The 27,929-nt window shown below is 40.5% G+C and overlaps 1 protein-coding gene across 1 annotated transcript; it reads right to left on the bottom strand.

Moving 5' to 3' along the window:
- Window positions 1-1,390: 1,390 nt before the first annotated feature.
- Window positions 1,391-27,929, bottom strand: LOC109467792 (protein D7-like). The gene is made up of 4 exons (XM_019765844.1): window positions 27,836-27,929; window positions 3,409-3,535; window positions 2,859-2,955; window positions 1,391-1,873 (listed from the first exon to the last, which is right to left on the bottom strand). The coding sequence occupies exons 2-4, from the start codon at window positions 3,526-3,528 to the stop codon at window positions 1,839-1,841; spliced, it is 252 nt and encodes an 83-aa protein (XP_019621403.1). The 5' UTR covers window positions 3,529-3,535; window positions 27,836-27,929; the 3' UTR covers window positions 1,391-1,838.

The raw sequence follows: 27,929 nt of genomic DNA on the forward strand, positions 1-27,929 counted from the left end.
GTTACAAATTCCTCCGATCATGATTGTAACACGTCCCCCTTTTATCCCTTTCTAGCAATTGCCGTCCCCCCGCAGGATGACAGCTATTACAGCACGTAATAGGTTGGCAGTGGAAGCTTGCAGTAAGAACGAAGGAGAGCGGTAAGTTGGTATAGTATAATATACCATGTAGAATTTTAGGAAGTATCGTTTTATGATCTGTGGACCACAAGTAGCAGAGAGTCTCTGCCGTCCCCATCTCTGTTATGGGTACACAGTGTACATTTTAACCCAGACACTCAGTCTCGTGTTCTTTCTACATTATTATGCCCACAGACGATATGAACTTCGGCCAGAGACCATCGGCTAGAGGGCCACCTCCGGACTACCACCATCTGGTAGCGGCCGCATGTAAGAAGTCACAAGCATGCAAATGAGAACATTACATATGCATGACGCATGTCATTATCAGTGGTAATACAGTAGCACCATAGGACCACAGGTACAGACTTCACATGTGGTCCATCAACTGCACAACCTCTGATGAACAACGGTACACTCCTCATCCACTCCCATCCTAATTCTATTCAACCTTACTAATCCTTTTTCAGCATTTTCCTATTCATCCTTACGCATACCCGTTCATCCCAGCATTTTCCCATTCATCCTTACGCATACCCGTTCATCCCAGCATTTTCCCATTCATCCTTACGCATACCTGTTCATCCCAGCATTTTCCCCTTCATCCTTATTCATTCCTGTTCATCCTACCATTTTCCTATTCATCCTTACGCATACCCGTTCATCCCAGCATTTTCCTATTCATCCTTACGCATACCCGTTCATCCCAGCATTTTCCTATTCATCCTTACGCCTACCTGTTCATCCCAGCATTTTCCTATTCATCCTTACGCATACCTGTTCATTCTAGCATTTTCCTATTCATCCTCACCCATACCCGTTCATCCTAGCATTTTCCTATTCATCCTTACCCATACCCGTTCATCCTAGCCATTTTCCTATTCATCCTTACGCATACCCGTTCATCCCAGCATTTTCCTATTCATCCTTACGCATACCTGTTCATCCTAGCATTTTCCTATTCATCCTAACGCATACCCGTTCATCCCAGCATTTTCCCCTTCATCCTCATTCATTCCTGTTCATCCTAGCATTTTCCTATTCATCCTTACATATCCCCGTTCATAATATCATTTTCCCCTTCATCCTTACGCATGCCCGTTCATCCTAGCATTTCCCATTCATTCTTACATGCACCCGTTCATCCTAGCATTTCCCCATTCAAATTTCATCATATTCCATTATGTAATGTATCAAACTATACATAAAAATGAAAACAACATAACAGGGGTGTGATGTTTACAAATACTTTTATTCTAATAAGCAGCCATTCCACGTCAGACATGTGGTTGAACTGCCATGTATCTAAAGTTCTATAAAATCAGTTTTTAGTTAGCTTGCTGCCTTTGTTTTCTATGATCATGAATACTTTTCTGTTGTTAAGACGTAGCCGCCCTTTTATGCATTTATTACATTGTTCAGTAGGTTTAGGTTTATGATCTAGATCTTGCTTAAAAGCTTATTCCTGTCATTGTTTCCTATGATGATTACCACTTTTATGTAGTTAAGTTAACAGATTTTGAGCACTTTTAATGTATTCCTTAGACTGTCCAGTATGTTTAGCATTTTGTTTTTAGCTAGCTTGGTTTATTTCCGAGATGCCCCCTTTCTCAGCACTTCGCCTTTTACACTAGTACTCGGCCTTCCGTTTCGTTTCTACTTCCCTTCGGGCTTGGTTTTGGTGGGTTTCTCGAGTTTCTCTCTGCTGGAGCTCATTCCTACTCGGGAGCCGCGGCATAGACATCATACTTGGCTGAATGGGAAGGAAGAGGAGAAAATATGTAAGGCGTGAGGCGTATGCATAAATCATATCGGGTAAGGGAAAAGACCAGTACCCGTATACATGTAGGTACCCGTACGGTGTTTTCCAATAACCCATTGCCGCCCCCTAAGCAAGGACCTTGCGTTCGCCTTGGCATTGATCAAATCACGGCTTAATAATGTGTACAAATACAGAGGTCAATTTCTTTTGATTTGGTTGGAAAATACATGGGTTGAGTTTTATTTCCAGCTGAAAGGGACTTAGCGGATTATTTTTCTTTTTACGTACATCCAACAAGATCGTCTTGCGATGTACGTAAAAAAATCCGCCTAATTTTCTTGAGCATGCGGGTTGTTTTGATTAATAATTGATGAAGTTCTACTGAATACTCCGTGTACGTGGTGGCAGAAAATGACTATTATGAAAATTGTCTGGTTGGTTTCTTGTAAACATGTGTGCGTTTACCAGTCGGCGTAGAGATGCTCAGTCGGCCTGCAGTGCAAACTTATTGAAAGGTGGGATCCTAAGGTATTTCGCTAGGAGGCGCGATTCCTCGGTGCCTGTTGGATTGTTGCCGGCGACAATGGATTATTGGGAACACCGTATGGGTACCAATACGGGTACTGGTCTTTCCCCCTTCCCAATTATATCAGATCGTTCACACATCTATAGAAGGGCAATCGCACCTTTGTCACCTTGTCTTCTTCGCAAGAAATGCTACCAAAAGTCAATTTTACACCATTCCCTTTGGAAATGATCTCAGATCCCTTGGAAGACCCCTCGCAAAGCAACATTCTTGCTAATAAGGCCCAATTCATGCGCAGATTTTCGCTACAGTGGCGATATTTCCCGCTGTCAGAACATTGTTGTCGGGACGTCTTTATACACAACTGGGCCTAAAGGTATGGCATTGCAGTAATCTCCAAGCTGATCTCAGAAAACAATAACTCTATTCCGTGCATCTGATTGGACCTACCATATGGGCAGCTGGCCTGGTGTGCGAGAAGTTCCTGGGGGGGCATTATGTGCACAGCACTGAAGGCGCAGACCGCCAACTCTGGCCCTGTGTAGTTCTGGAAATGTAAGATTAAAAAGGACACATTGAAACGAACTAAATGTTATTCCGTTGCTCAAGATCATTGCTTAATATCCCCAGAATCGCCATAAGAGACCAAATATGATACATTGCCTTTACCAAGAATGTTATGTTATCGGGAGCGTTCGTGAGCCTGTTTGTCTGTCTGTAAATGATAACTCGAGAACGCTTAAATGGATTGTCTTGATATTTGGTAGGTGAGAGTTCGAAATTATAAGATTGGGCCCCATGCTTGGGCTCTGATGTAAGTCATAAAAGGTACTTGGTGTGGCATAAATGAAGTAATGGAAAGTACAACACAACACAACACAATACTACTTATTCACATTGCATTGGCAGCCGAGTTGGCAAAGTGTAACAATTTTCTTTATTCTCAAAGAAATTCGAACCATATGTCCAAAACAGATGTGTCATAAAAGAAATGACGAACCTTCCGGCACTTCCGGATGTGCTTGCCTAGGTTTCGGCTGTGGATAACATGATGGTGGTCATATGGACAGATGACCATCTGGTCGGCTCCTGAGATGAACCTCACGGTCCTAGACGCCATCCTATGCCTGTAGGTTGAAACAATAGATAACATTACTGACATGCATTTGGCCAAAATCGTCGGCCTCTTTAGAGACATACTCTTTTCCTGAACACACAAGTATCTTTTATAGAGAACATACACTTTTCCTGAACACACAATTACCTTTACACTTCATTTGTATGTATTTACTGTATAAACTAGAGATGTTCAACTTCATACCGTCGACATTCATTGTCTCATCTGTGGAGAGTATGTTGTTGTGATACAGGTGTGCCAATCAAACACATGCTGCGGTGCTGATGTACTGTCTCAATATTGTTAAAGGTTGTCTACAGAATCAAACTACACAAAGGCTATCTTGGTTTTATATCAGGGGTGGTGCGGGCCTGACTTCAAAGTCTGACACACCAACGATAACAACAAAACGAGAGAAATTAAGAGAATGTGGCGGTACGAGACCAACTCTGCTGGTGGTCTGGTGTCATGCTGGAGTTTAAAGATTATCAACTAACAGGAGTTCCAAGCAAGGAAACAACAAAGAAGGGAAACCAGAGGCTATACTTTCTCTGCCGTTTGCGCCAATTCAACCCGCCCATTGAAGATCTTCTTACTACATATACTTGTACATGTTTCGTCCGTCCTGTGTTGGAATATGCCGCACCTCTAGGGCACCCTGATCTGACCAAAGCACAGAGAAAGAGGAGCGAAAATATTCAAAGAATAGCCACCAGAATCACACTTGGCAAGGAGTTCATGAATTACAAGTCAGCACTGGAGGTGTTACAGCTACAGACACTCGAGGATCGTAGAGAAGCCCTTTGCAGACGATTTGCGAACAATGTACAAGCTTCTACCCTCTACCGGCACTGGCTGCCCCAAACCAGGAGTAGCGTCAGTGGGAGGATTACTAGACAAAGTACAAAACTTGACCAGTTGCCAGCGCGCACAGAGCGGTACAACAGAAGTACACTACCGTACCTTGTACCGTACATTTTAAATCATGAATAGACGGTGAAATGTATGATTTTAATGATATGATTTATGACTGTTTCTAATACATGTACACGGAATGACGACCAGGATTTCACTTCACTGTATAGCGTTTCTAATCACACAATTCAGCCTTAGAGGCTGCCAAGTGATGGCGCCGTTTTTGTACATAATTGTGAGTTGTTTGAAATAAACCAATGTAAGCAAGCTGCTAGGGGGCTTAAACCCTTGTCACTTCTTACCTAGACGAAGAGCTATCTATTATCCAAAAATGGTGACCCTATAATGTACAGATCAAAAGACACTTTGGAAGACATAACCTTGGCGAAGATAACAAGTCACTACTCAAAACGTTTCATTATCAGCAATGTATGGGGTTGGTTGGGAAAGATACTCTATTTACAATTCTGGGCAAAGCCCTCCACGGGGCATCACGCCCACTCTAGGCGGGGTGTGAAGCACGAATTGCTTGGATGGGATTAATTAGACTGGATGTGGCTGTGGTTTCATCTGTGCGTGCGACGGTGGTACTACGAGTGTGACCAGCCACGGTACCAGACTGGCTGCCATGCAGGCGCGATCAACTATGATGGCGTCCAGGCTAGCTTGGCAAACCTGTGTGGTTTTGTTGGTTATCTCCCTCTCACGTTCAACAAATGGTGCTCTCACAAATCTATCTCCAGAAACCCGGACTTTTGTGGCAAGGTGTATTCAAGACTTCGAAAGCACGGGAGAGGTCCAAGCTATGTTCGTTCGAAGATCCTGGATGGAAATAGCCATTTCCGATGGACCGCCGAAAACTGAACATTTCCTGATACCAACTGTGTTCCTCTGGCAGCCTATACGACCCTTGAACACCCGATTCCTATGCCCCACCTGCCACTGCCTTCTCACTGTTGTTAAAGCAAGTGAAGGTATTACAAAATTCGTAAAGTCTGGGAAGCAGAATAAGAGGTTTTCTATTCGTTCCATCTACACTGAAGAAGAAAGGGCTCTCATTATATCATGGGTGAGCATTCTCTAAATATACTATTTATTTTGAGTTGACGATAGGAATGAGTAAAAACATTAGAATTAGTCCATTCTGAGAATTTCGTAAGTCAAAATTTTGAAGACAGGCGATGTCAAACCTTGTGGCCTTTTGATTTCCTGTATACAGAATTTTCGGCGTTGCATATGATATAAATATCCAGTCGTAATGGATGTTACGCTGTGTCTGGACTCCATGTGTTTTCCGATATCTGTTAGCGTATAGAACGTAGAAGCTGGATAAATAACAATAAACTGCAAGTACACGAATATCTGGAAAATATATCTTTGTTGGGTTTCTTATTTTAAGTCAAAACGCGTTTTCTCATAATTTATTGATTGCACCTATACATTTATTTTTACCTGTTTTATTTCAGGGCTACAAATGTAAGAAAGGTCACATCATCTGTGGTACAAATCCGGTTCTACTGGAACAGGTGGCAGAATTTAGAGAAGTGCCGTTCGTACTGACGCACCAAGCTGCTACGACACATAAACTACTGTCATGGTTTAAATCATGTGTCAATCATGGAATGGAAGTCAGTACGTTTCGGTCCATCTGTGCTGAGCAGTACCACAGGCATTACTGCCTGAAACAACGAGAGTACTTCGTTTACCGTGAGCAATTCAATGGGTCCAGTTTTGACCTGAATGCGGTTATACAAAGTTTTCCAGATTTCAACGAGTCTTTACTTTCGGTACCAAGTAGGGCATTGCTACTGCAATTGTACTTGACAGACACAGAAAGAAACAAGAATGTGAGAGAGGAAACAATGAAGTTGCAGGAAATAGATTATATCACATGCGATCATACCTTCAAAGTTGCGTCAAAAATTGGTTTTTATCATCCCGTTACAAAGAAATTCATAAATCAATTTTCAACATTGTTTGTGATATTGAATAGTAAAGGCAAGATATTAGAGTACACTCTAGCACAGTCAACAAAATTCCATGAAGTTCGGCCCCTCTTCCAAGCTATAAAGCAACGATCTTCACGACCAATAAGCCAAATATTCATTGACAATTGCTGCAGTTGGAGACATATGCTAACAGATTTGTTTGGACCTCATGTCTCGGTGAAATTAGACTTGTTTCATGCTGTGCAACGGTTCACAACAACAATAAGAAAAGCATGCCCTATACGTAAGCTGTTGATAAATGAATTCAAAATGATTTTCCGAAAAGCGACTGATAAAGGTAAAGTAAGAAAAGAGCCAACACCCGAGAAACATGACTTGCTAAAAAACTGGGAAAGATTTTATGAACACTGGCACGAAAGGAAACTAAACGATCTGCCAGTATTCAGTTTAAAGACAACTCGCGCTTTGAAAAATCTGAGGTGTCACATCGCGGAAGGCTGTTTGTCAAATATACCTGTTGGAGCGGGCACTAATAAAAATGAAAAGTTGCACTCAAAACTGAATAAACACGGTATTATGCGTTCACCATGCATTGGACTACCACTAGCCGAAGCTGCCATTAGTAATGTGTTTCATGCTGTGAACAATCAACATCAGCTGAAAGGAGTTCGTTACAACCCTCCCTCCGTCTCAGAGAAGTGGCGACCGCATGAAGGCAACAATCCTAAAGGTAATTCAATGATACAATTTGTTTTCTATGCCATGATCCAGTAATGTGTGTATGAAAACTCGCTTATAAGCTACAGAGCTATGCCCATCATCTGTACAATTGTTGGAGGTATTCAGCTATTAGCCTCCGGTGCAGGTGCGTTTTCTATTTGTATGGCCTTTTAATTTTTTTGTTATATGACCGCTCTAGCTTTATTATCCGATACGCCCCTCCCATTCCTATTGTCCTCTTGCATTGTCGATTTTGTACGATTAATCATTAACTTTGAAATACATGATCTAACTTGCAGGACACGGTAGTGACACGGTAGACAGAAATCCCAGGACCAGTCATGTGCCCAGAAAGACAAGTCATATCACCACACCTGTACAAGGTACAGTAGATTGACTCTAATCTCCAAGCAGATCTTTTGGTGATGGGGGTAAGACAGTATCAAATTGGCCAGTCTGTAACCACGTGGGGAAATGGTTAGACTGGCCAATTTGATACTGTCTTACCCACACCAAAAGATCAAAAGACATGAAATTGGCCCGATCGCGGAGACACACCCGTATTTAAAGTGCAGCTCCGGTCCGCACGTTCCAGCTCCGGTCCGCACGAGAGCAAAACTTTTTAGCGGAGTACCCAATTTTAGGTCGTAGAGGGAGCGCCGCCAGAGCGCCGTCAAGTGGAATGGGGGTATGAGAAATACTCAGATAGCAAGCAGCAGGAAAAAACTACGAACAAACTGGTCAACCATAAAAGCGACGTAATGAGCAGATGTGACTTTAGTTCTGTGATGGCTTTTTATGAAACAAGACATTTGTGCAGCGGCCATTCCCTACGGTCCTGTCTAGTCCAAATTCCCCATCCCGATCAAATCTTATTGCAAGTCTCCTCGACCTCCCTACTTATCCGGTCGCAACGTGGTTGTAGGCCTCGAGAAACACTAAGCCATGTACTGATCTGTGTGTACGAGTCTTTTCCAGAACCAAATATTAAAGCGTATAACGTAAGAGACAAAATAAATGGACTTTTGATTTTCTGGAAAATTGTTGCCGAGTTTGGCGATGTACCACAACATGGCGACACACGGAGGGCAGGGGTGATGACGTCTCTTGAATACGCCCTACAGCCCTTACCTAAACATAATGCCTAAATTCAATCCGATGATAATTAGCCTAATAGTAAAAAAATGCAATTCTAAGTAATTGTATACTAATAACCATATATGTGTTTCAGACGGGACCCTGCAAGCGTCAACCAGCTCCATCATGCTTTTACCAGGCCAGACAGAAGACACACTTCTCAACAGAGGGGAAACCATGTTAAGAGAAATGCTGGAAGCAACTACTGGACCTACATCTAATCACACATACATGTATTTGGAAAGTGACAAGACTATGCAGCTGGAAACTGTCCAATTAGTCACAAATGCTATCGCAAGAACAAAGGCTGTCAGATACCTTCGAAACAAAAGTGCTAATTCGCCATTGATTGATGAAACAAAATTGTTTTTGTCTAAGTTGGGAACTAGATTCGGTAGGTCGTTGGAAAACGACACTAGTGTTAACCTAGTAGACACGGTAAACTCTTTTGGATTTGAGAAGGTGAGCATTAGACCGGACGGAGACTGTCTTTTCAGATCTGTGGTTGTCTCCCTATTGCGACAAAAAAGCAAGTATATGGGAACAAGTTTTCAAATTGCACTGGAAAACATAGGAATAAATCCTTCTACTGTAGGCGAAGACGATCTGGTATACAGACTAAGAATGCTAGTTGTTGAAGAATTTCTAGATCACTACGAACGTTACCATTTTTCCGTTTCTCCTGGCCAAGACTATTATGACATGGTACAGCAATTTAGACAATCCGGAGTTTATGACCTACCTATCGGAGATGCAGCCTTGCTAGCTATTTCAAACGTGTTGGAAACTCCTATCACTGTGTTCACAAATATGCAAGGGTCAGAGGTACTAACAACAGTTCCAACAGTTGCAACAACACATACAAATCCGCTGATATTCCTTATATTTGATCAGAACATGGCCCACTACAGCGCAGCTATTCCAACTGATCAAGAAGTTGAAGTAAAGTCAAACGAGGATGTCAGTCCTACGCGTAAGGCTGCTACAGGAAATGAGACAATAAAGGTGGAGTCACAAATGAGCAAGGATGGTCCAGTACGTACTTGTGCATGTGGCATTAATGATAAAAATAGGTTAAGACAAAATGCAAAACGCTGTGAGAATATAAGATGCATATGTTACAAATCTTCTAAAAATTGTACTGCCATGTGTAAATGCCATGGGTGTGCTAACAACAAACCTGCCCAGATAGTACGTAAAAAAACCCGCGCATCTAGGGTCAGGCACACGCACCAAATGGAAAGGGAGACTGGTTTGCAGGCCATGGAAAAAAGTCCTTTCAGTATCAAGTTAGGCGGACTTCGTGAATTTGAGCGTTGCTTATTGATTGAAATTATGCAACATCATGATGAAAATGCATCTTCAAAGGAAATTATGACTATCTACAACGACCTTGTATCTGATCTCGGTGACGCAGCAGGAGCCTTTGGCATTAGAAAGATCTCACTGAATCAGGTGTCTAGCTTTCTTGCCAGAAGAAAGAATGAGAGAAGAGTGCTTGTATTTTAATGCAACATAGTCAGAGTTGTAGTTTTATTTCGTCAGTAAACGTTTGAGACTTGTAAGTTTTGTTGGCTTCTTTAGATAGATCTTTTCTTTCCTAGTGGTTATCTCAAAGGGGCAGTTGAAGATAAAATGTATTTCGTCTTACACCGCTTTTGACATACATTAGTTTCAAATGTATTTTTCCCTACAGGTACCTTTTGTACCGCCCTTTCTAAATATATTTTCTAACTGTGACCGCATTGCGTAACCTGAGTTTTTGCTGCTCGAAGTGTAACGGAAAATATGATGCTTGGCATTAACTATAATAGTATTAGACTGAGAGTTTAACATGTGTCCATACAATACATGTTTTTTATCTATACATATTTGGCACGGTGTATCATTCTACCAGGTATTAAAAGTACTTGACATGTGGGGAATATATGTGGGATAGGTTTCCTCTAGACAAATAGGACAGAGGACACACTCTTTTAGATTTATTTCCTTTAAATAACAGTTTGTCGGTAGGAAACCGTGAATGATTTTGTTCTGATATTGTACTTTTGTGTTGTTTTTACACTTAAAGGGCATTGTATCAATTTTTTAAGTCATTTCCGTCAAGATTTTTTAGATCTTCTATTTGATAAGTAGGGACTACAAACGTTTTATTGACAGAAATCTTGTACAGCTATTTACATGTTAGTCTTGAAAGCGGAAAGCTAATAGATTCCTCTGGGATGTAATTCAGCTGAAGAAGATATTTCGATTCTTGGGGCATTGCAGATTTTAAGGAAATATAATTCATAAATTCTTACCCGGTTATATCAACTTTGAGTCTAGAGTCTCAACTTCCAGAAAGAAGCCCTTTCTACATACAATATTATTCACTGTAGTGTTCCCCGCTTTTTACCAATGTTTGTAGATGATTGACTTCCTTTCTATGCGAATAAATCTACTATTCAGAGCACTTGGGTTCTTACATTGTCTGTGGAGTCAGGTTCAGTTCGTATCATGTTTCTCTGATACAAATAGTAGAAGAATGTAGAAGTACTTTGTCACAATCTGTGTCTAGTCGAGACGCACAGATGATAGACGGATATGTTTGGCATCCATGTGACAATTGCCAAGGATAAGATTGAGATCTCCAAGTTTCTAGTCCATCCAACCCTCGTTTACTCTTAGCAACTAGAAGTAGGATATATCTAAGTCGGGATCGATTTGACACCTGCTAGACGGAACATTGATGAACTGCAACGGAGGATGCTACCTCAACGTCCATGTCATTAAACAGGTTTTGCCAGGTTCCAGTGGGGATGGGTATGTTTGTACAGTAAAGGTCTTCATTCACTCATTCATTCATTAAACAGACTACTAACACATTGCCTACTCGGCAACATTGTAAATTCGTATGGAGAGTTCACTCCAAACAAATGTTTCTAGAAACAGCAAATAGCCACGAATTTACCTCCGCCATTGAAAACTTCCTCAACGGGAGTTACGAGGTAACTCCAAACTCGCTGAGATCGCTTTGAATGACTTGGTTTCGCCCATACAAAAAGCCGGCAAAAAATCACTAGTGCTACGCCGTACAAAACAAGGAACATATAATAATCGCAAAAATAGAAAGAAATGGCTTACCGAGAACTGTAATTATGCCAGAGGGAAAATAAAAGAGCTTGGCAAGCTCCTCTCAAAAAACCTCAAAAACCCTTTTATTAGAGGCCTTTACTTTAAACGGAAAACTTAATACACGCGACTGATGCGCAAAACTAAAATGTACCATAAAAACAAGATTCTCAATGAACTCAACTCCCACTCCCGTAACAACCCGTCAGCCTTTTGGGAACTAGTTTAACAATTCAAAACTGATAATTCCATCCCCACAGAGGACACAATTAACAAACAGGCTCTTCACGAGCACTTCCAAAAGTTGCATGGTAGTGACCGTACGCCTAACACCCCGTAAACTAACAATCATTGTCAGACCCAGATCAAAGAAAAATAGTTAGAATTAGAAGAACAATCTGCAATCCTCAAATATTTTTTTAGATAATGTTACACAACAACAGGAAATCACACAAGCAATCTCCCAACTAAAGAATAATAAAGCCTCGGGGAACGACCTGATCCTAAACTTGATGCTAAAATAAGCATCTCTTATTCTCACCTAGCCTAGGCACTAATTATCTCCTCGCTATGGCGTGAGTAGTTATAGGGCTTTGGGCGAAAAATCTATCGCATATTAAACGCCAGAGTCTGGTACCCAGGCTAATTCTCACCAAACCGCTGACCAAACTATCATGACGCTCTCTCCGCGCTCCCATCGCGCTCCTATGGCGACCTTGGCGCTTTCTCCGCGCTCTGGCGATTTTCACGTTGCGGAGAGATGGAATAAGTGGTCTAAGTGGAATGAGGGTATAAGCAAGTATAATGTCCTTGGCATAAGGCACATCGTCCCCCTAAATAAAGGTGGACTCAAAGAGGACCCGAACAATAAAGATCTTTCATCATTATAGGGGTTATCAGTTATCAGCTGCCTTGCTAGGTTATTCACAACTGTAGTTTAATGAACACTCGACTTACTAACTACCTTGATGAATATAACCTCATTTCACCCAAGGACATTATACAAGTATAATGTCCTTGTTTCACCTATCCAGGCAGGCTTTAGAAATTCTGAACTAACGACAATCTCTTTGTTATTGACACACTGATATCTAAATCCACTACCGCCAATAAACGACCTTATGCATGCTTTGTCGACTTTCGAAAAGCTTTTGTCTGTGTTTGGCGTGAAGGACTGCTGTACAAACTACTTAGTTCAGGGATAGGCGGTAAATTTTAATCTCCAAGCAGATGTTTCTGTGGCCGCAAATACAGTATCAAATTGGCCATGCAGTATCCATTAGCCACCGAATGGATGTTGCCTCGCCAATTTGATACAGTCTTTGCGGCCACAGAAACATCTGCTTGGAGATTAGGTAAATCTTACAGTTTAATCAAACAGTCTTCCGCACCTCACTATCACCAAAGGTCCTATTCAAAAACTCTTTGGCGCGTGTATTGAATCTATCATGTTATATTCCTGTGGAATCTGGCGCAAAGATTAATCAAACGACAATTATACTGCCAAAATAACTCAGAACCGTTTTTGTACGAATATCCTTGGTGTGCACAGGAACTCAAGTAACATTGTAGGGCAGAACTTGGGAAGTTCCCAGCAGATAAAGATATGTCCATCCGTGTAGTCACGTTTTGGCGAAGACCGAAAAGACCGGACACTTCCACACACCCTTACAGGTAGATGCACTTCTTCACCTCATTGCTTATACCACCTCAAGCCGGACTCTACCTGTTACATTGAGAACCAGCAGTCTGGTCGACGTGGGAAAAGCTTAATTACAACGCGTTTCGTGAAAAAATAAATTTCTGATGCACTAGCTTCAAAAACAAGCCCCACATGTTTCTGTTTTTTAATTGTTTGTGTATATGAATTGTCGGACCCGAAGGAACATTTTTCAAATGCGACCTGGAGTTATATGGAAACAGATTGTCAAAATCCCGTTACGCTGTAAGTTGAAAATAATCGTAGCGTGGAAAAAAATTGCGTAAAGGTCAAAAATAGTCCCTAACCGACCCTAAGGTTTTGGTACCCAGGCTAGAAATGATCTGTCCACCCGTCTTTTCAATATTTGGACTGATTTTCATAACTTATCCAACTGACCATCTGAATGCACGTTCTTTTTTCACGCGGAGCAAATCGCAATCTTTTCCCCATATCATGACTGAGTTAAACTGTCCCGATCGATCGCAGTGTCTGTCAAAAGATTTCTTCTTATCCATATGTGCTTTGACGTGTATGGTCTGGTTCACATAGAGGTGTCTAGACACTGATGGATGACAACACTGTTCTCCCTTCCTTCCAAATCCCGATAACCGACTGATCGCTTTGCTAATGGATGGCTCCCGCTCTTGGGAATGTGATCAGCATGAGTTTTGATTAGGCCCTAGTTGTAAATCACGCAGTGAAAGCAAACAGATGTAACACTTTGCTGGTATCTATGGACCGTTATCAGATTTACCAGACCAAAACCGTAATTTGAAACAGGCCTCATCTGTGCGTAGATAGAAAGTTCGGAACTTGTGAAGATGGGAGCTTACCCTGGTTACCATACATTAGCTTCGGCCGCCAAGCAACACTTGTAAGCCCCGGGTAGTATCCATCCGTGTTTTTAAATACTGGTTAAGACTCAAACAACTGGACACTTTCACACAACCCTTACAGGTAGATGCATTACTCTGTCAGCAACACAATATGGGAAATAGTGGTGAGAAAAGCTGGCTACACCATGTCAAAGAAATAATTAACAATGCAGGCTACTCGTTTTTATGGAACACCAACCACTGTACATTAGACAACAAGAGTATATGTACATTGTTGAAGAGAAGACTAACTGATATGTATGTTCAAACGTTCTTTCACCAATTGTCTGTAGATAACGGCAAGCTAAGATTTTACAAGACTCTCAAATCCGACTACTCTATGGAAAAATACCTATACCACAATGAATTTGACGAGCGAGCTGCCATGTGTAAGATTAGAATAAGTGCGCATCCACTACAGACAGAAAAAGGCCGCTATAGAAAACTACCTGTGCACGAGAGACTATGTAAATATTGTACAATGGATGCAGTGGAAAATGAAATACATTTTGTTAGCCAGTGTCCTCACTATGAGACCGAAAGAAACAGATTATTCCAGACAGTCACAACAATTTCTCCATTGGTCATTTAGAAGATCACCAAAAAACTGCATTTCCACTAAGATCACAAAACCCACTAATTATGCAGAATGTGGGACTATTCATTATCCACTGCCTTCAAAGAAGAAGTCGAACCCCAAAATAGCTAGCGTAGTAGTAGAAGTAGAAGTTTTTTTACAGACAGTTGTTACCTGTCTCCTGTTACTGTGTAATGAGTATTATACTTGATTGTAAAAGCAATTAGCCTTCGGGCATGATTTTGCGAATAAAGATACATATATATAAAAGAGGGTCAAACTGGCCTTCGCCTGCGGAGGCCAGCTGAAATCCATATCGTAGACATTCCCCGGGGCGCGTAATATAGGTCGGCGGGGGGAGGCGTTCCCTAGCCCGCCGGAGCTAGAGTCTGGGCCCAGGGTAATGGGAGCTTGGCATCTTAAGACGAGTGTCATTTTCTTGCTGACTGTACCCTTTATAACAACGGGAGAACTATTGTCTAGTAAGTTCCCTGGTGTTAGATATTTAGACATCAAAGAACAATTTGTATTCCTCATGCAAATAGATAAACCATGTATTGCAAACTTCATCTGCTCTTATACCTACAACTGCCTTCAGAAGCGAGAAGAAGCTGAACCTAGCTATACAAAGTAGCACACTGTAGATGTAGTAAGATACCGGACTTGTATCTTGTAGTTGTACATAGAACTTTCTCACCATGACCTGTGTTTAGCATGTAAGGGCATACATGTACAATAATAAATAGTCCTTCATTTTGTTTGCATTCGCCCTTGTCTACCTTTAATGAATTCACCCCAAATTATATCGTCCTTCCACCAACGCCTTCAGGACATTTATCTCCAATCTTTCATATCAGAAATGCGGAACAACAACAAATTACGCACATACAGATTACTAAAGAATACCTACCAAGAGGCAGAATATCTGAAAATTCCAAACATTCGACACAGAACAGCCATCACAAAACTCCGGATTAGTTCCCATAAACTTCACATAGAAAAAGGCAGACATAACCGCATTCCTCTACAGGAAAGGATTTGTCAATATTGTGAACTAGATGAAATTGAAGATGAGTATCGTTTTGTAGCTAATTGTAGTTTATATAGAACTGAGAGGGATTCACTCTATACTTATGTAAAAAAAAAACAAGTTTCAAAGCTTTAGTCTTCTAGATGAAAGAGAAAAATTTCTTATGAAACTCGACAAAAATGTATCATCGGCTACATGTGTTCATACATCCATAACTGTTTCAAAAAGCGAGAAGTTGAACCTGTAAATAGTACATCACTTTAGTATGTATAGTTTAAGTAAGTTTTTACTGTATTCTTTTTATCTGACCTGAACTTAGCTTGTAAGAGCATAAATGTACAATAAAGGTCTTTCATTCATTCATTCATTCATTCATTCATTCGTTATTATCATTTTCATTATAATTATATATTTTATAATTTTTGTATGCTAATGTTATTATTTGTATGTGATTGTTGTATTGTGCTGTGTAATACAGGGCCCCGTTGAAAAGCAGTGCCATCACTGAATTGGGTTACCCTGTATAAAAATGACGGAAATAAAATGAATGAATTATGACCCAATTATCCCTCAAAGGCAGAAATCCAAGTGTTTTTGGAATCCGGTAAACAAGTTAATTGGCTCCAACAGATTTTTTCAACTTGTGCCAAATTCCTTTTGCAATGTGGGAGATCGTAGTAGATAGGAAAACAGTAGATAAACAGTACAGATTTTTTCTCACTATTCGCCCTACCTCAAAGACACGCTCAATTGTAGATTTTCCATCTCCTACGTGAACGTGTTCATTTTGCAAAACACAGCTAGAGGACGGGGGGAATGCGTTTCTGCTGGTCCCTTTGAGAGGAATGTGAGGAGTGGGACATTTTCATTTGTCGCTGTTCTTTTTTACCCTTCGACAGTCTCCACCAAAAATTACTAAAAAGAAATTTGAGGAACAAAGAGAGGTCATGTAAATAAGTTTTAGTTAGGTAACGCTGTATACGTCAACAACGTGTTTCGATTGTTTTTGGAATGATATAGGAACTGCTTTGTCAGTTATGTGGGCACATATGGCCTTACAATATTCGAGACGAGATAATGTCCTGCAGAGCAGATGCCCTGTTTTAATTGATAGCTAATCCCATGTGTTACTTCTTTGCAGACACAAAGGGTTTCCTTCCATCAGGTTGTAAATCACATTGTACAAACAAATCATAACGCCCATATGGTCACTATCCTGTAATTTTCACCATCAAGGCCATAATTTGAAACAGTGCACCGGACATCATGTCAGCAGATAGCCTGGGTACCAGACTCTGGCGTTTAATATGCGATAGATTTTTTTTGGGGGGGGGGGGACAAAATGACTCTTGCACCACCCGATATCAAAATAGCCCCGTTCAATCTCCGATAAGACTGCTGAATAAGAGAAATAAGTCGTAAACTGTTGTAAACCACATTCCGATGCTAAGGCATTGTTTTATATTGTTTTATATAAACTCCGAATAAGTTGTCACAAATTACGGGAAGGCACAACCGCATTCCTCTCCAGAATAGACTTTGTTAATGCTGTAACATGAATAAAATAGAAGATGAACAGCTCTTCATCTTAGACTGTACTTTATATTCTAATGAACGATCTGTGCTTTTTAATCATATCAAAGAGAATTTCCCGTACTTATTTTATATATAATAAACACTTAAATGCAAACGATAAATTTATATTCTTGATGCGCATAGACAAACCCCTTATCACAAACATGATCTGTTCCCACATTTTCCATTGTACAAAAAAGCGAGAAGAAGTTGACCACTCTGTGTTAGCTTAGTACATGTAGCTAGAACACTTTGTATTAGCCTAGTATAGTACCCTTGTATGCTCCTCATGTATGTATGTCTAAAGTAGTGTGTCTTTTGCCTCCACTTTCTGTATACTTTTGTTACGTGTCTGTTAAACTTATCTCTCCAAATCAGGCCGGTTTTAGAAAAGGATTTGGCACAAACGACAACCTATTTATCATGGACACCCTATTGAGCAAATATCTTTCCGAAAACAAACGTCTTTACTCATGTTTTGTCGATTTCAAAAAAGCTTTTGACTCCGTTTGTAGAGAAGGACTTCGCTACAAACTTCTGAATTCAGGGATAGGGGGGAACTTCTATAAGCTGATCAAATGTATGTACAACAAACCCCAGACGTGCGTAAAAACCTTATCCGGTCTAACGCCACTCTTTGTTACAAAAAAAGGCGTAAAACAGGGCTGCAATCTAAGCCCTACACTGTTTAGTTTATTTATTAATGACCTTGTACACTTGCTAGACAATGCTGAATGTACACCACCATCCCTACATAATTTATTTGTATCATGCTTGTTATATGCAGACGATGTAGTTATATTCTCAGAATCAGGTGAAGGTTTGCAATGCGCTATCAATAGATAGGGCCCCGTTGAAAAGCAGTGCCATCACTGAATTGGGTTACCCTGTATAAAAATGACGGAAATAAAATGAATGAATTATGACCCAATTATCCCTCAAAGGCAGAAATCCAAGTGTTTTTGGAATCCGGTAAACAAGTTAATTGGCTACAACAGATTTTTTCAACTTGTGCCAAATTCCTTTTGCAATGTGGGAGATCGTAGTAGATAGGAAAACAGTAGATAAACAGTACAGATTTTTTCTCACTATTCGCCCTACCTCAAAGACACGCTCAATTGTAGATTTTCCATCCCCTACGAGAACGTGTTCATTTTGCAAAACACAGCTAGAGGACGGGGGGAATGCGTTTCTGCTGGTCCCTTTGAGAGGAATGTGAGGAGTGGGACATTTTCATTTGTCGCTGTTCTTTTTTACCCTTCGACAGTCTCCACCAAAAATTACTAAAAAGAAATTTGAGGAACAAAGAGAGGTCATGTAAATAAGTTTTAGTTAGGTAACGCTGTATACGTCAACAACGTGTTTCGATTGTTTTTGGAATGATATAGGAACTGCTTTGTCAGTTATGTGGGCACATATGGCCTTACAATATTCGAGACGAGATAATGTCCTGCAGAGCAGATACCCTGTTTTAATTGATAGCTAATCCCATGTGTTACTTCTTTGCAGACACAAAGGGTTTCCTTCCATCAGGTTGTAAATCACATTGTACAAACAAATCATAACGCCCATATGGTCACTATCCTGTAATTTTCACCATCAAGGCCATAATTTGAAACAGTGCACCGGATATCATGTCAGCAGATGTTCAATCTCCGATAAGACTGCTGAATAAGAGAAATAAGTCGTAAACTGTTGTAAACCACATTCCGATGCTTAGGCATTGTTTTATATTGTTTTATATAAACTCCGAATAAGTTGTCACAAATTACGGGAAGGCACAACCGCATTCCTCTCCAGAATAGACTTTGTTAATGCTGTAACATGAATAAAATAGAAGATGAACAGCTCTTCATCTTAGACTGTACTTTATATTCTAATGAACGATCTGTGCTTTTTAATCATATCAAAGAGAATTTCCCGTACTTATTTTATATATAATAAACACTTAAATGCAAACGATAAGTTTATATTCTTGATGCACCTAGACAAACCCCTTATCACAAACATGATCTGTTCCCACATTTTCCATTGTTCAAAAAGCAAGAAGAAGTTGACCACTCTGTGTTAGCTTAGTACATGTAGCTAGAACACTTTGTATTAGCCTAGTATAGTACCCTTGTATGCTCCTCATGTATGTATGTCTAAAGTAGGGGCGCTAACCTACCCTGGCCGGCTGGATCGTGTTTCGGAGCATATGTGCTTGGCGGGCCGATAAGGAATCAGCCGCCACCCGCTTGTACTCTGGCTTTCCAGGGTAGCTGAAACCCATATCGCACACATTTCCCGGGGCGCGTAATATAGGTCGGCGGGGGCAGGCGCTCCCTAGCCCGCCGGAGCTTCAGTCTGGGCCCCAGGGCCAGTTTGACCGTCTTTTCTGTACATACTACCCGGGGCTTACAAGTATTGCTTGGCGGCCTAAGCTATGTATGGTAACCAGGGTATAGATGTCCCTGTATGTAAGTGGAACGTATTTCAACCACAAGGCTGCCATGTTTTACATGAATAAACCATTCATTCATTCACAACACCTAAAAACTTCTGGATATGACTTCTTTTTTTGAAGACAGAGGTAGACGAAAGATCCCACATTTTCTGTTATTTATGACTTTTCATCTGTAAATGTGTGAAAGTTAGGGTATATTTTGGAGGCTGTGTCAAAGAGTTCATTTCCTTCATTGTAAGTTATAGAGAGTGCAAATTGAGATAAAATGTGTTTTGTCTTCCACAGAATTCAACTCACAGTGTTTGCAAATTCGTTCATTCACTTGAAACTTCTTATACCGCCCTCTCTATATCACCAAGAGCTTTTGCTCTAATTCGGATGTTAAGTATTGCAGAGCGAAAGTTAAAATCAACTAAGTCCAGGTACTAGTATTTTCCCATACTTGCATTGCATTCTTTGTAGAACCTTACTTTTCCAGAATCAATATTTATCTTATGGGAAATACATGTATTCTGTACATACATGTCAGAAATTCTTGACGCTAACATGGTACATACAGATTTGATGTCACAAGTAGAGTTACATGAATACAACAAATAAGAGAATCCTCTAGAATCTAATCTTTCCTTCATACGTTGTAACAAGGTTCTTCTCTGTCAATGCGCTTTCTGTTGAAACAAAAGTCCATCAGCTTGCCTACTATAGTCCATCTGTACAAGTCGAAGCCAGTACTGGACAACACGTAATAGAATGTCTACATCTAATGTGAGTCTGACATTAAATAATATATGTTCAAGTTGCCCAAATCGCAGCCGTTAGGACTGTTGTGTAACAGTCCTCTACACACTAGCCTGGATGCCAGACTGTGGCAGGGAATATCTTATCTAATTCAGGATAGTATTCTTTCCTGATGTGGGTCTGGCACCCAGGCTATCTACACACCTGTTTTTAGAAATCTCTATGTTCCGAAATCTATGTAATTATGTTATCTCAAAGCGATATATTTCGGAACAAAGAGTTTTCGGAACACATGGATTTCGGAAAAGAGATATTTCGGAACATAGGTGTGTTCGAAACAAATCTTTCAGTCGTGCTTTGAACAGAGGAGCTACATCTATTTCAAAATCTTACCATGAAAAGCTGCCAGAGCACATCTAGTACATTATCCCCCAAAACCGGTTAAGAGCAACTTCTAAACGCGAGCTAGTAATTAACTGCCATTGTGCTTTTATTTCCCCCCGAGCAATTTCAGAGGGGAGGGTTGAGCAGAAAAGAATTAAAACGCCGGTACAGTCAAGACATTTAAGCCCTATTTTCGGATACATCATTCATGAGTAATATCAGACCAGGCCTATGCACCTTTCATAAGAAAGTAGCTGCTGTCATGCATGCCCACGAAGCGGTTGGCCTCGTTGCTTTACTTAGCCTGGGTACCATCCGGATTTTCGCTACTGCGGCAACGCTCGAATGATTTTTTCGAGCGTTGCGTAGCGAAAATCCGGATGGTACCCAGGCTATGCTTTACTGGCTTTTCAGATAGTATTTTAGAAAGTTGACTGTGTCGCACGAACGACAAAGTGTGGATGTACTGTCATTGTCAGAATAGCTGGCGTGCGTCAATAGCTGGCGAAATTAGACATACCATATGGCATTACTTAGATTAAGACAAATGTGTACGATTATCTACGGTGCCTCGTTACAACCTGCGCGATTGGTGTTTAATTACAAATTATAGATACCTGCTGAGTGTTAGGTCCGCGTTTTGACATCCTGATCTACATCTTGAAGAAAAACAACCTTGCTTGGCTTTGCCCATTACAGGAACAAAACTGAAAACATGTGGGAGAAGGCATTTTAGGCTGACGTACAGTGTTTTAAAAATAAATGATGCTGATTGGCTAGAACAGCCATTGTGTCCGCAGGGAGACTAGTGTACTTTATAAAGCCCTGTAAGTAGAGAAATGAGTTGCCACAACCTACAGACGTCTACATGATGGCATCGAATTCTGATGACAATCCAGAGGACGAGACGTCCATGCTAGTTGTCTGTGGTGGAGAAATTGGAGTAAAGAAAAAAAACAACCACTTCTGTGCTCGCACAAACTTCAGTCTGGAGGTGCTTGGCGTGTTCCATGGTGACACGGAAGGATTTGTCTTCAAAGTGAAGCACGCTGTCGCTGCTGACGGGCAAGAGCCAAAATCATGGTATGTTGTTGTTTTTTGTTTTTTTAAGTTTGTCAAGAAACAAATGCCTTTTTATCCTCTTTCATAACCATACAGTATTGGACACGTCTGGTGTTACTAGTACCTTTTTCATACTGGAAAAATGAAATTTCAATGCCGGAAAGAAACTACCTAACTCAAGAATCGTACGAAAGTGTTACCGAGGTCTATACATTGGAATCATGATCGATCATGACATTTTAATGGTTAACAAAAAGACCAATTTCTGTCTTAGACCATGTTGATTTGATGATCTGGATGATATCCTTCATGAACCCCAAAACTGATGCGAGAGTTGAAATGAGCAAAAGATTTTAAAAACGTTGTAGAAGTTGCCTTGTACGTATACAATATTAGCATTCTCTCCCCTGTTTTTTTTTTTTTAAATTACGGCATATACTAGTATTTGCTCATTTGGCTGCCGCTTTACAGGTATGGTCGGAATCTTTTTTGGGGAAACGGAACGATAATTCACGCACGCAAATGATGTCACCCATATAGTAAAATCAACTTGGACTTATTTCAATATTTAAAGAAAAATAACTCCATAGCAGCATGTTGGCACACCATTTTCAAAGGTAGCCTTCGTGGGCCTACCGAATAGATGCAGTTTCATAGTTCAGATACAAGTTCTAATGGCTGTTCGTTGTTGACTAATCCTGTTTTGAAATTTAGTACAGTAGTTATACGTAATCCACATGTAGTGTCTATGCGTACCTTAGCACTGTAAATCGTCCTACGATATTCTCGGAAATCCCGGGGAGAACCACGACCCGTCTCTGTTGTATATCATGGTCAAATCATAATGCCCACCATTTGAAAAACCACGGACACAAATATCTATGCCCATCAAGTAATTGTGTTGGTCTGATTTTCTTCAACCAGGTTGGTTCCTGTGAAAACTGCAGACACCTCTAAGCTGGGAACCTTCGAACACAGACTGAATGAGCGATGCAAGAGAAGTCTGTGGTTGCTGCAATCACAAGCCATGAAGAACGCATTCCCGATTTATCTGCACAAACTGACCAATGACTACTTGAAGAGAGCAAGCCCTCACCCAACTGTGTACAAGGTTGCTGAAGTAAGCCCCTTCTTCTTTGTTTACTTGACCACACTAACTTGATTTTATGGATGACATCCCCTAAAGAACTCAGAAGTAATACGAGATACGAGAGTGTCTAGAGGGCAAGAAATATACACTTGCAGCGTCAAAATTTGTTCTCTTTCAATTTATGTTACGGGGCTTTCCAAATAAATATTCCATGTCGGTACCCGTAAAGTTCCCGCGCGTGTCGCGACATTCGCACCGAAGCCATACAAGTGATTTACAAATACACGGTAATTCTGTAGCAAGGTATTTCAAAGACATCATCACCTTTGTGAAAGGATATTGAATGAATGAATGAACTTGATTGCTCAACATGGTACATGGTACTATGTATGGCAATGTGATCAAAACAATACAATGAAGTCTATTCTAAGAGTCTACTTTACTACAGGATTATGAACGTAAATGACATGAGTAGTTGAAAATGTCTACGCTTGTCTTTGGGAGATATTTACCAACTTTACATGTTATCATTTTCGTCTACCCAAAGTATATGTAGGACAGGTCATTATGAAATGCAATAGGAAGCCTTTTGATGACTAATGTTTGTGTGAATATGCGAGTCACCTTTAAGTCTTGGGTATGATTCAAACTCGCGTAACTCCTAAAAAAACATTTTTGGAGTGAACCGGGTGGGTCATCTTCAATGATACGTTTCGGCTTGTCTTGGTAAAATACGGCAATGTAAATCCTTTTCCGCTTTAAAGGGGAACAAGAGGTTAAAAAAAGACCCTGTCATTATATATTGCATAGCATGTCTACCTGAAAGCTATTTCCTACACTAAGTTCGCAAGTCAATCGTATTTTAGAGCGGTGCCGGCCGTTTGAAGTTGTGGCTAGCACCTAGCGTTCACAGAGCAGAGTAGAGTACAGTAGAGTAGACTTTTCGTCTCGGTAGGAAGTTCTGTTACAGTGTGAACCGCTCCTTGTAGCTTATTGCGTAGACATGGTCATCTTGTTGGTATATTTCGGCACGAATATTTTCTAAAATCGTCTGAAATACTCGCATTTCTTAAGGCTGCCATTCCACTTGATGGCAATCGCTCTGCGCTCTCGCTGCGACTTGAATTGAAGGATTTTGCTTATCCCTTTATCTCATAATTTGAATATCATACAAAGTGTAAAAGAATGACTGACCCCCCCCCAAAAAAAAAACAAGGCGTAAAAAGATTCGTTTTTAATATATGGAATTCGTTGAGCCCTCTGTAGATCGCAGAGAAGATACATATGGTATGGAACTTAGGTGCACTAAGGAAGTCCAGGCATACTAGAGTTACCCCTGGGGTCCTGAATGAAAATAGAAAGAAGTCGGCCATACAAGTTTCAAAACATCTCTAATTTGCAGGGAATTTAGATAAGATGTATATCGTTACGTCTTAGTATTTTTCATATCGTTATGTTACAACCATTTGTTTATTTCATAAAAATGATAATGTATATTTTTCGGTGGAAAATTTAGTTTCAAGAACTATTCCTGAGGTTGAAGACATGTAGTTTTTTTTGGTGTGAAGCTGCTAATATTTACCTTCTAACAACAACTTTGTGGTTATGTCTATACTACCTTCCCTTCCTCTGAAAAATCGATATTTGTCTATAATGTTGCTACATTTTTAAGGGTAGTTCTTACATAACTGGCTTTTATCAAACCTTTGGCTTTATTTTACAAGATTTCCGTTAATTTTCGTATAGAACAGGACATGGTCGATCACATAACGTTATTTTCTTCATTCCTGAAAGTTTATCAGGGTTGTTTTAAATGGTTTAAAACATGCACTATAAATTTCACCAGCAGAGGCACATTTTCCACCAATTCTCCCATCAAGCACATTGTCAGCCTGATCACTTAGCTATAGGCTATTTAGCCCCTCCTTGTTAGCTGCATTTGCATAAGGGCTTGGCCACGGTCATTCATTCATTTTTATGCTTAAGGCCACAGCAAGTAAATTTCATGGATGACATCCTCCGCGGACTCCAAATCTAATGCGCGTGGGCGAAAACAAAACAAGGCGGACCCCAAAAAACAAGATTCCTACATTTTCAATTTTTTCAATTGTTTCTTTTCTTCACAATTATCTGCAATTTACGTTCCAGCGTGGCAAAAGACGTCACTGTCAGAGGACAATAAAATTTCTTGTTTTCTTTTCCAAAATCGGGCGAAAATTAATGCGCGCGCTGATGTCATCCATAAAAATTACTTGCTATGGCCTAAGTATACAGAACATATAAACAGGTCTTTGGACAGTCCTTGGACTTCACATTATAATTGTTATGCGCATTTCGGTGTGTCTGGGCATGTTGTCTTGCATTTTAGGTTTGTCAAGCGTCCGTTTCTACCTGTGATTCGGGTGTAAATCAGCAGGCGGGACAGAGGGTGGTGCCCACACGGCAATTATCACTCAAACTAATGCATATTTACAAGCAACAGGCTCGCACTTGGTTCATTACAATATTAGATTACCTACTCATCATATTCCAATGAGATTTTCGGTGATTTTTAAACTCCTTGGGTGGACAGGCTGAGAATAGATCTGTCTTGTTATTTTCATGAACAACCATACACATGTATTTAGATTTAATAATACAGTAGTCCAACGTTAACTTTGTATGCTTTGAACAATCTGAGTCTTCCTCCAATATTCACATATCTAAGTCAGGTTACTTCCCTGCCCTTGATTGCAAGTAGTTTGAAGTTCTCCCACCATGTGTTCATTTGTCACTATCCAAAAGATAAAACCTTGTCGTGAATTTGACAACCTGTTTCTCGTCACACATCAAAAGACGTTTGTTCTACAGATTCGGTGATGTCCTTAGGTTACTTTACATACAGAATGGTTGTCCATGTGTTAATCATTGTATGGCTTGGATGGCGAATAGAATTTTCCAAGCACTATGAATTTGTTGATTAATATTGTGGTGTTTTGTGTGCGGTGCGCGCTTTTCCCAGTTAACCCCTCTATCAACTACCGAAAACTTTCGGACGAAGAAACAAGTCCGAACGCAGCTGTCCGATCACTGAATGTGTTTCATAGCATAATTTAAGGAATCCTCTACAGGGCTTCGGAAAGCGGCAAACTCGACTCATTAGCGGACCAATTCCACTGCCTTGTTATCTTTTTACTTGGCCAATCTACTTTTCTGGTTGGTTTGAAATGTTAAATGTAGCATGATATGAATTGGCATGGATTATGATGGTTTTGATACTCTCCAGGCATAGATTTCGTCTTTCTTATCCTTCTAGCCTTTTTGTACTGTTATAGTATTTTTGGCATAAAACTGAAAACTTTTAGTACATTTTTCGTCAGACATAGTAAGTGTAGTGGGAAAGTGCACAAAGCAATGATGGGGTCCGTGATTTGGCTCATATTTAGTAAGTAAAAACTGTTGACAACATTTTGCACATTTGAAGCCTTAATGCTGTACTGTGGCAGTTGCAAGTGCAGGGCAGGGGGTACTTTGCACTCTTTTCTAATCTTTCACGTTTTCTGATAATTTGCGGAAGTCTTTCGATCTACGCGCCTTTCTTCGGAACGAAGTCTGGCAAACTGCCTGGCCAATTTGATTATACCGTGCAGCCACAGAAAGACCTCCCTTTAGATAATAGTCTGTTAGAGAAGAAGTTTTTGTCACAAGCAGATCCTTTTCAACTTGCACAGAAGTGCGTTTTACAAGTGTAGACTCCCGCACAAGGAAATTTAAAATGAGGGGCGATGAGGAATTTCTGGTCAATTATATACAATATTCGAAGACAGCAATTAGCGTACGAGTGCGAGGTGAAGTGCAAAGTTAGCCTCTACCAAGCACCACGGATCGCTGGAAAAAATAGTAGAAATTGGCCAAAATAAAGCGAATAGTGCGCCAGGGACGTTTGCGACAAACTGTATCACTCTGGCCGACTAACGCCCCTGGCGCACTATTCCCTACTCTCCAAGCAGAGGTTGGTGGGGAAAATCGTCACCTCTTTATATATGTCTTTTTTTTTTTTGGTCGTTGGGTGGGGTAGCGACCAACAAAAAAAAAAGACATATATAAAAAGGTGACGATTTTCCCCACCAACCTCAGCTTGGAGAGTACTATTCCCTTTATTTTGGCCAATTTCTACTATTTTTCCAGAGATTCGCGGTGCCTGGTACTAGTGGTAGAGGCTAGTGGAAAGTGCTAATTTTTCAGATGCTGTCATGACAAGAGTACAGCAACGTTTTCACACTAAGATGAAGAAAATGCTCAATTTAAGCGTCTTGGCAATGAGGACAAAGGAACTGTAATGTTACTTGATGTGCTGTTTCCATACAGAGAAACTTGTCGACAACATTGTGTTCCAATGACTGCGTTTTGTAGTATAACAGATCTGTATTAATTGCGCTAAACCATGAATTATAACAAGACTGACCTCAGCCCCTGTGAATACGACCATTTTGCAATTTTCATCATCACACTGATTCACAGTTAGGGGCTAAACTAGATGCATTCGACTTGACGAAGTCGACAAGATTAATTTGTCAAAATGAGGACTTTGTTGTACACCTTAGATGTGCACTAGAAGAACATCGTTATCAGATCCATACTTATTACTACATAGACACCAAGGGGTTTATCCTCCAGGATAAGACTCAACAGTTAAGGCACTTTCATAGACAACGCAATATTTTCAATTCGTCTCTGGGCCCTTCTAGGTACGCTCTGCTCCTGGTATTACGTTGCATAACAACGGGTATTCATACATCCCTCTCCAAGGAATAATCAAAAGCATTGCACAAGTAAACGAACGGCTTAAAAACTAAATGTTGGAAACAAAACTTTAAACCGATATATGCAATGAGTTCACGGCAAATAGCGTCCTTGACTGGTAGTCTTCAACAAAGATCCCCAAGTTAGCAGTACACAGTTTCGCAATCCAAACCAGCGAGTGTAAATTCCAAAATATTGCTATACTGCACAAACTTACCGTATCTTCTGTCTCTGCGTTGTCGTATGCGGTATCCAGGTATCCAGGTATCCAAGGTGGTTCAACGCATGGGCGACACGTTACAGTCTGGACA

Source organism: Branchiostoma belcheri, unplaced genomic scaffold, assembly GCF_001625305.1.
Source record: "Branchiostoma belcheri isolate BF01 breed outbred unplaced genomic scaffold, Haploidv18h27 scaffold19, whole genome shotgun sequence".
In the NCBI taxonomy this organism is placed as follows: Eukaryota; Metazoa; Chordata; class Leptocardii; order Amphioxiformes; family Branchiostomatidae; genus Branchiostoma; species Branchiostoma belcheri.

Bases quoted from the DNA above. Each gene is read 5' to 3' on its own strand.
- LOC109467792 (XM_019765844.1), bottom strand. From the start codon at position 3,528: ATGGCGTCTAGGACCGTGAGGTTCATCTCAGGAGCCGACCAGATGGTC. The intron at 2,956-3,408 runs GTTCGTCATTTC...TTACATTTCCAG, and splicing joins ACATCCGGAAGTGCCGGAAG to AACTACACAGGGCCAGAGTT. The intron at 1,874-2,858 runs GTAGGTCCAATC...CTTCCCATTCAG, and splicing joins CCAGGCCAGCTGCCCATATG to CCAAGTATGATGTCTATGCC.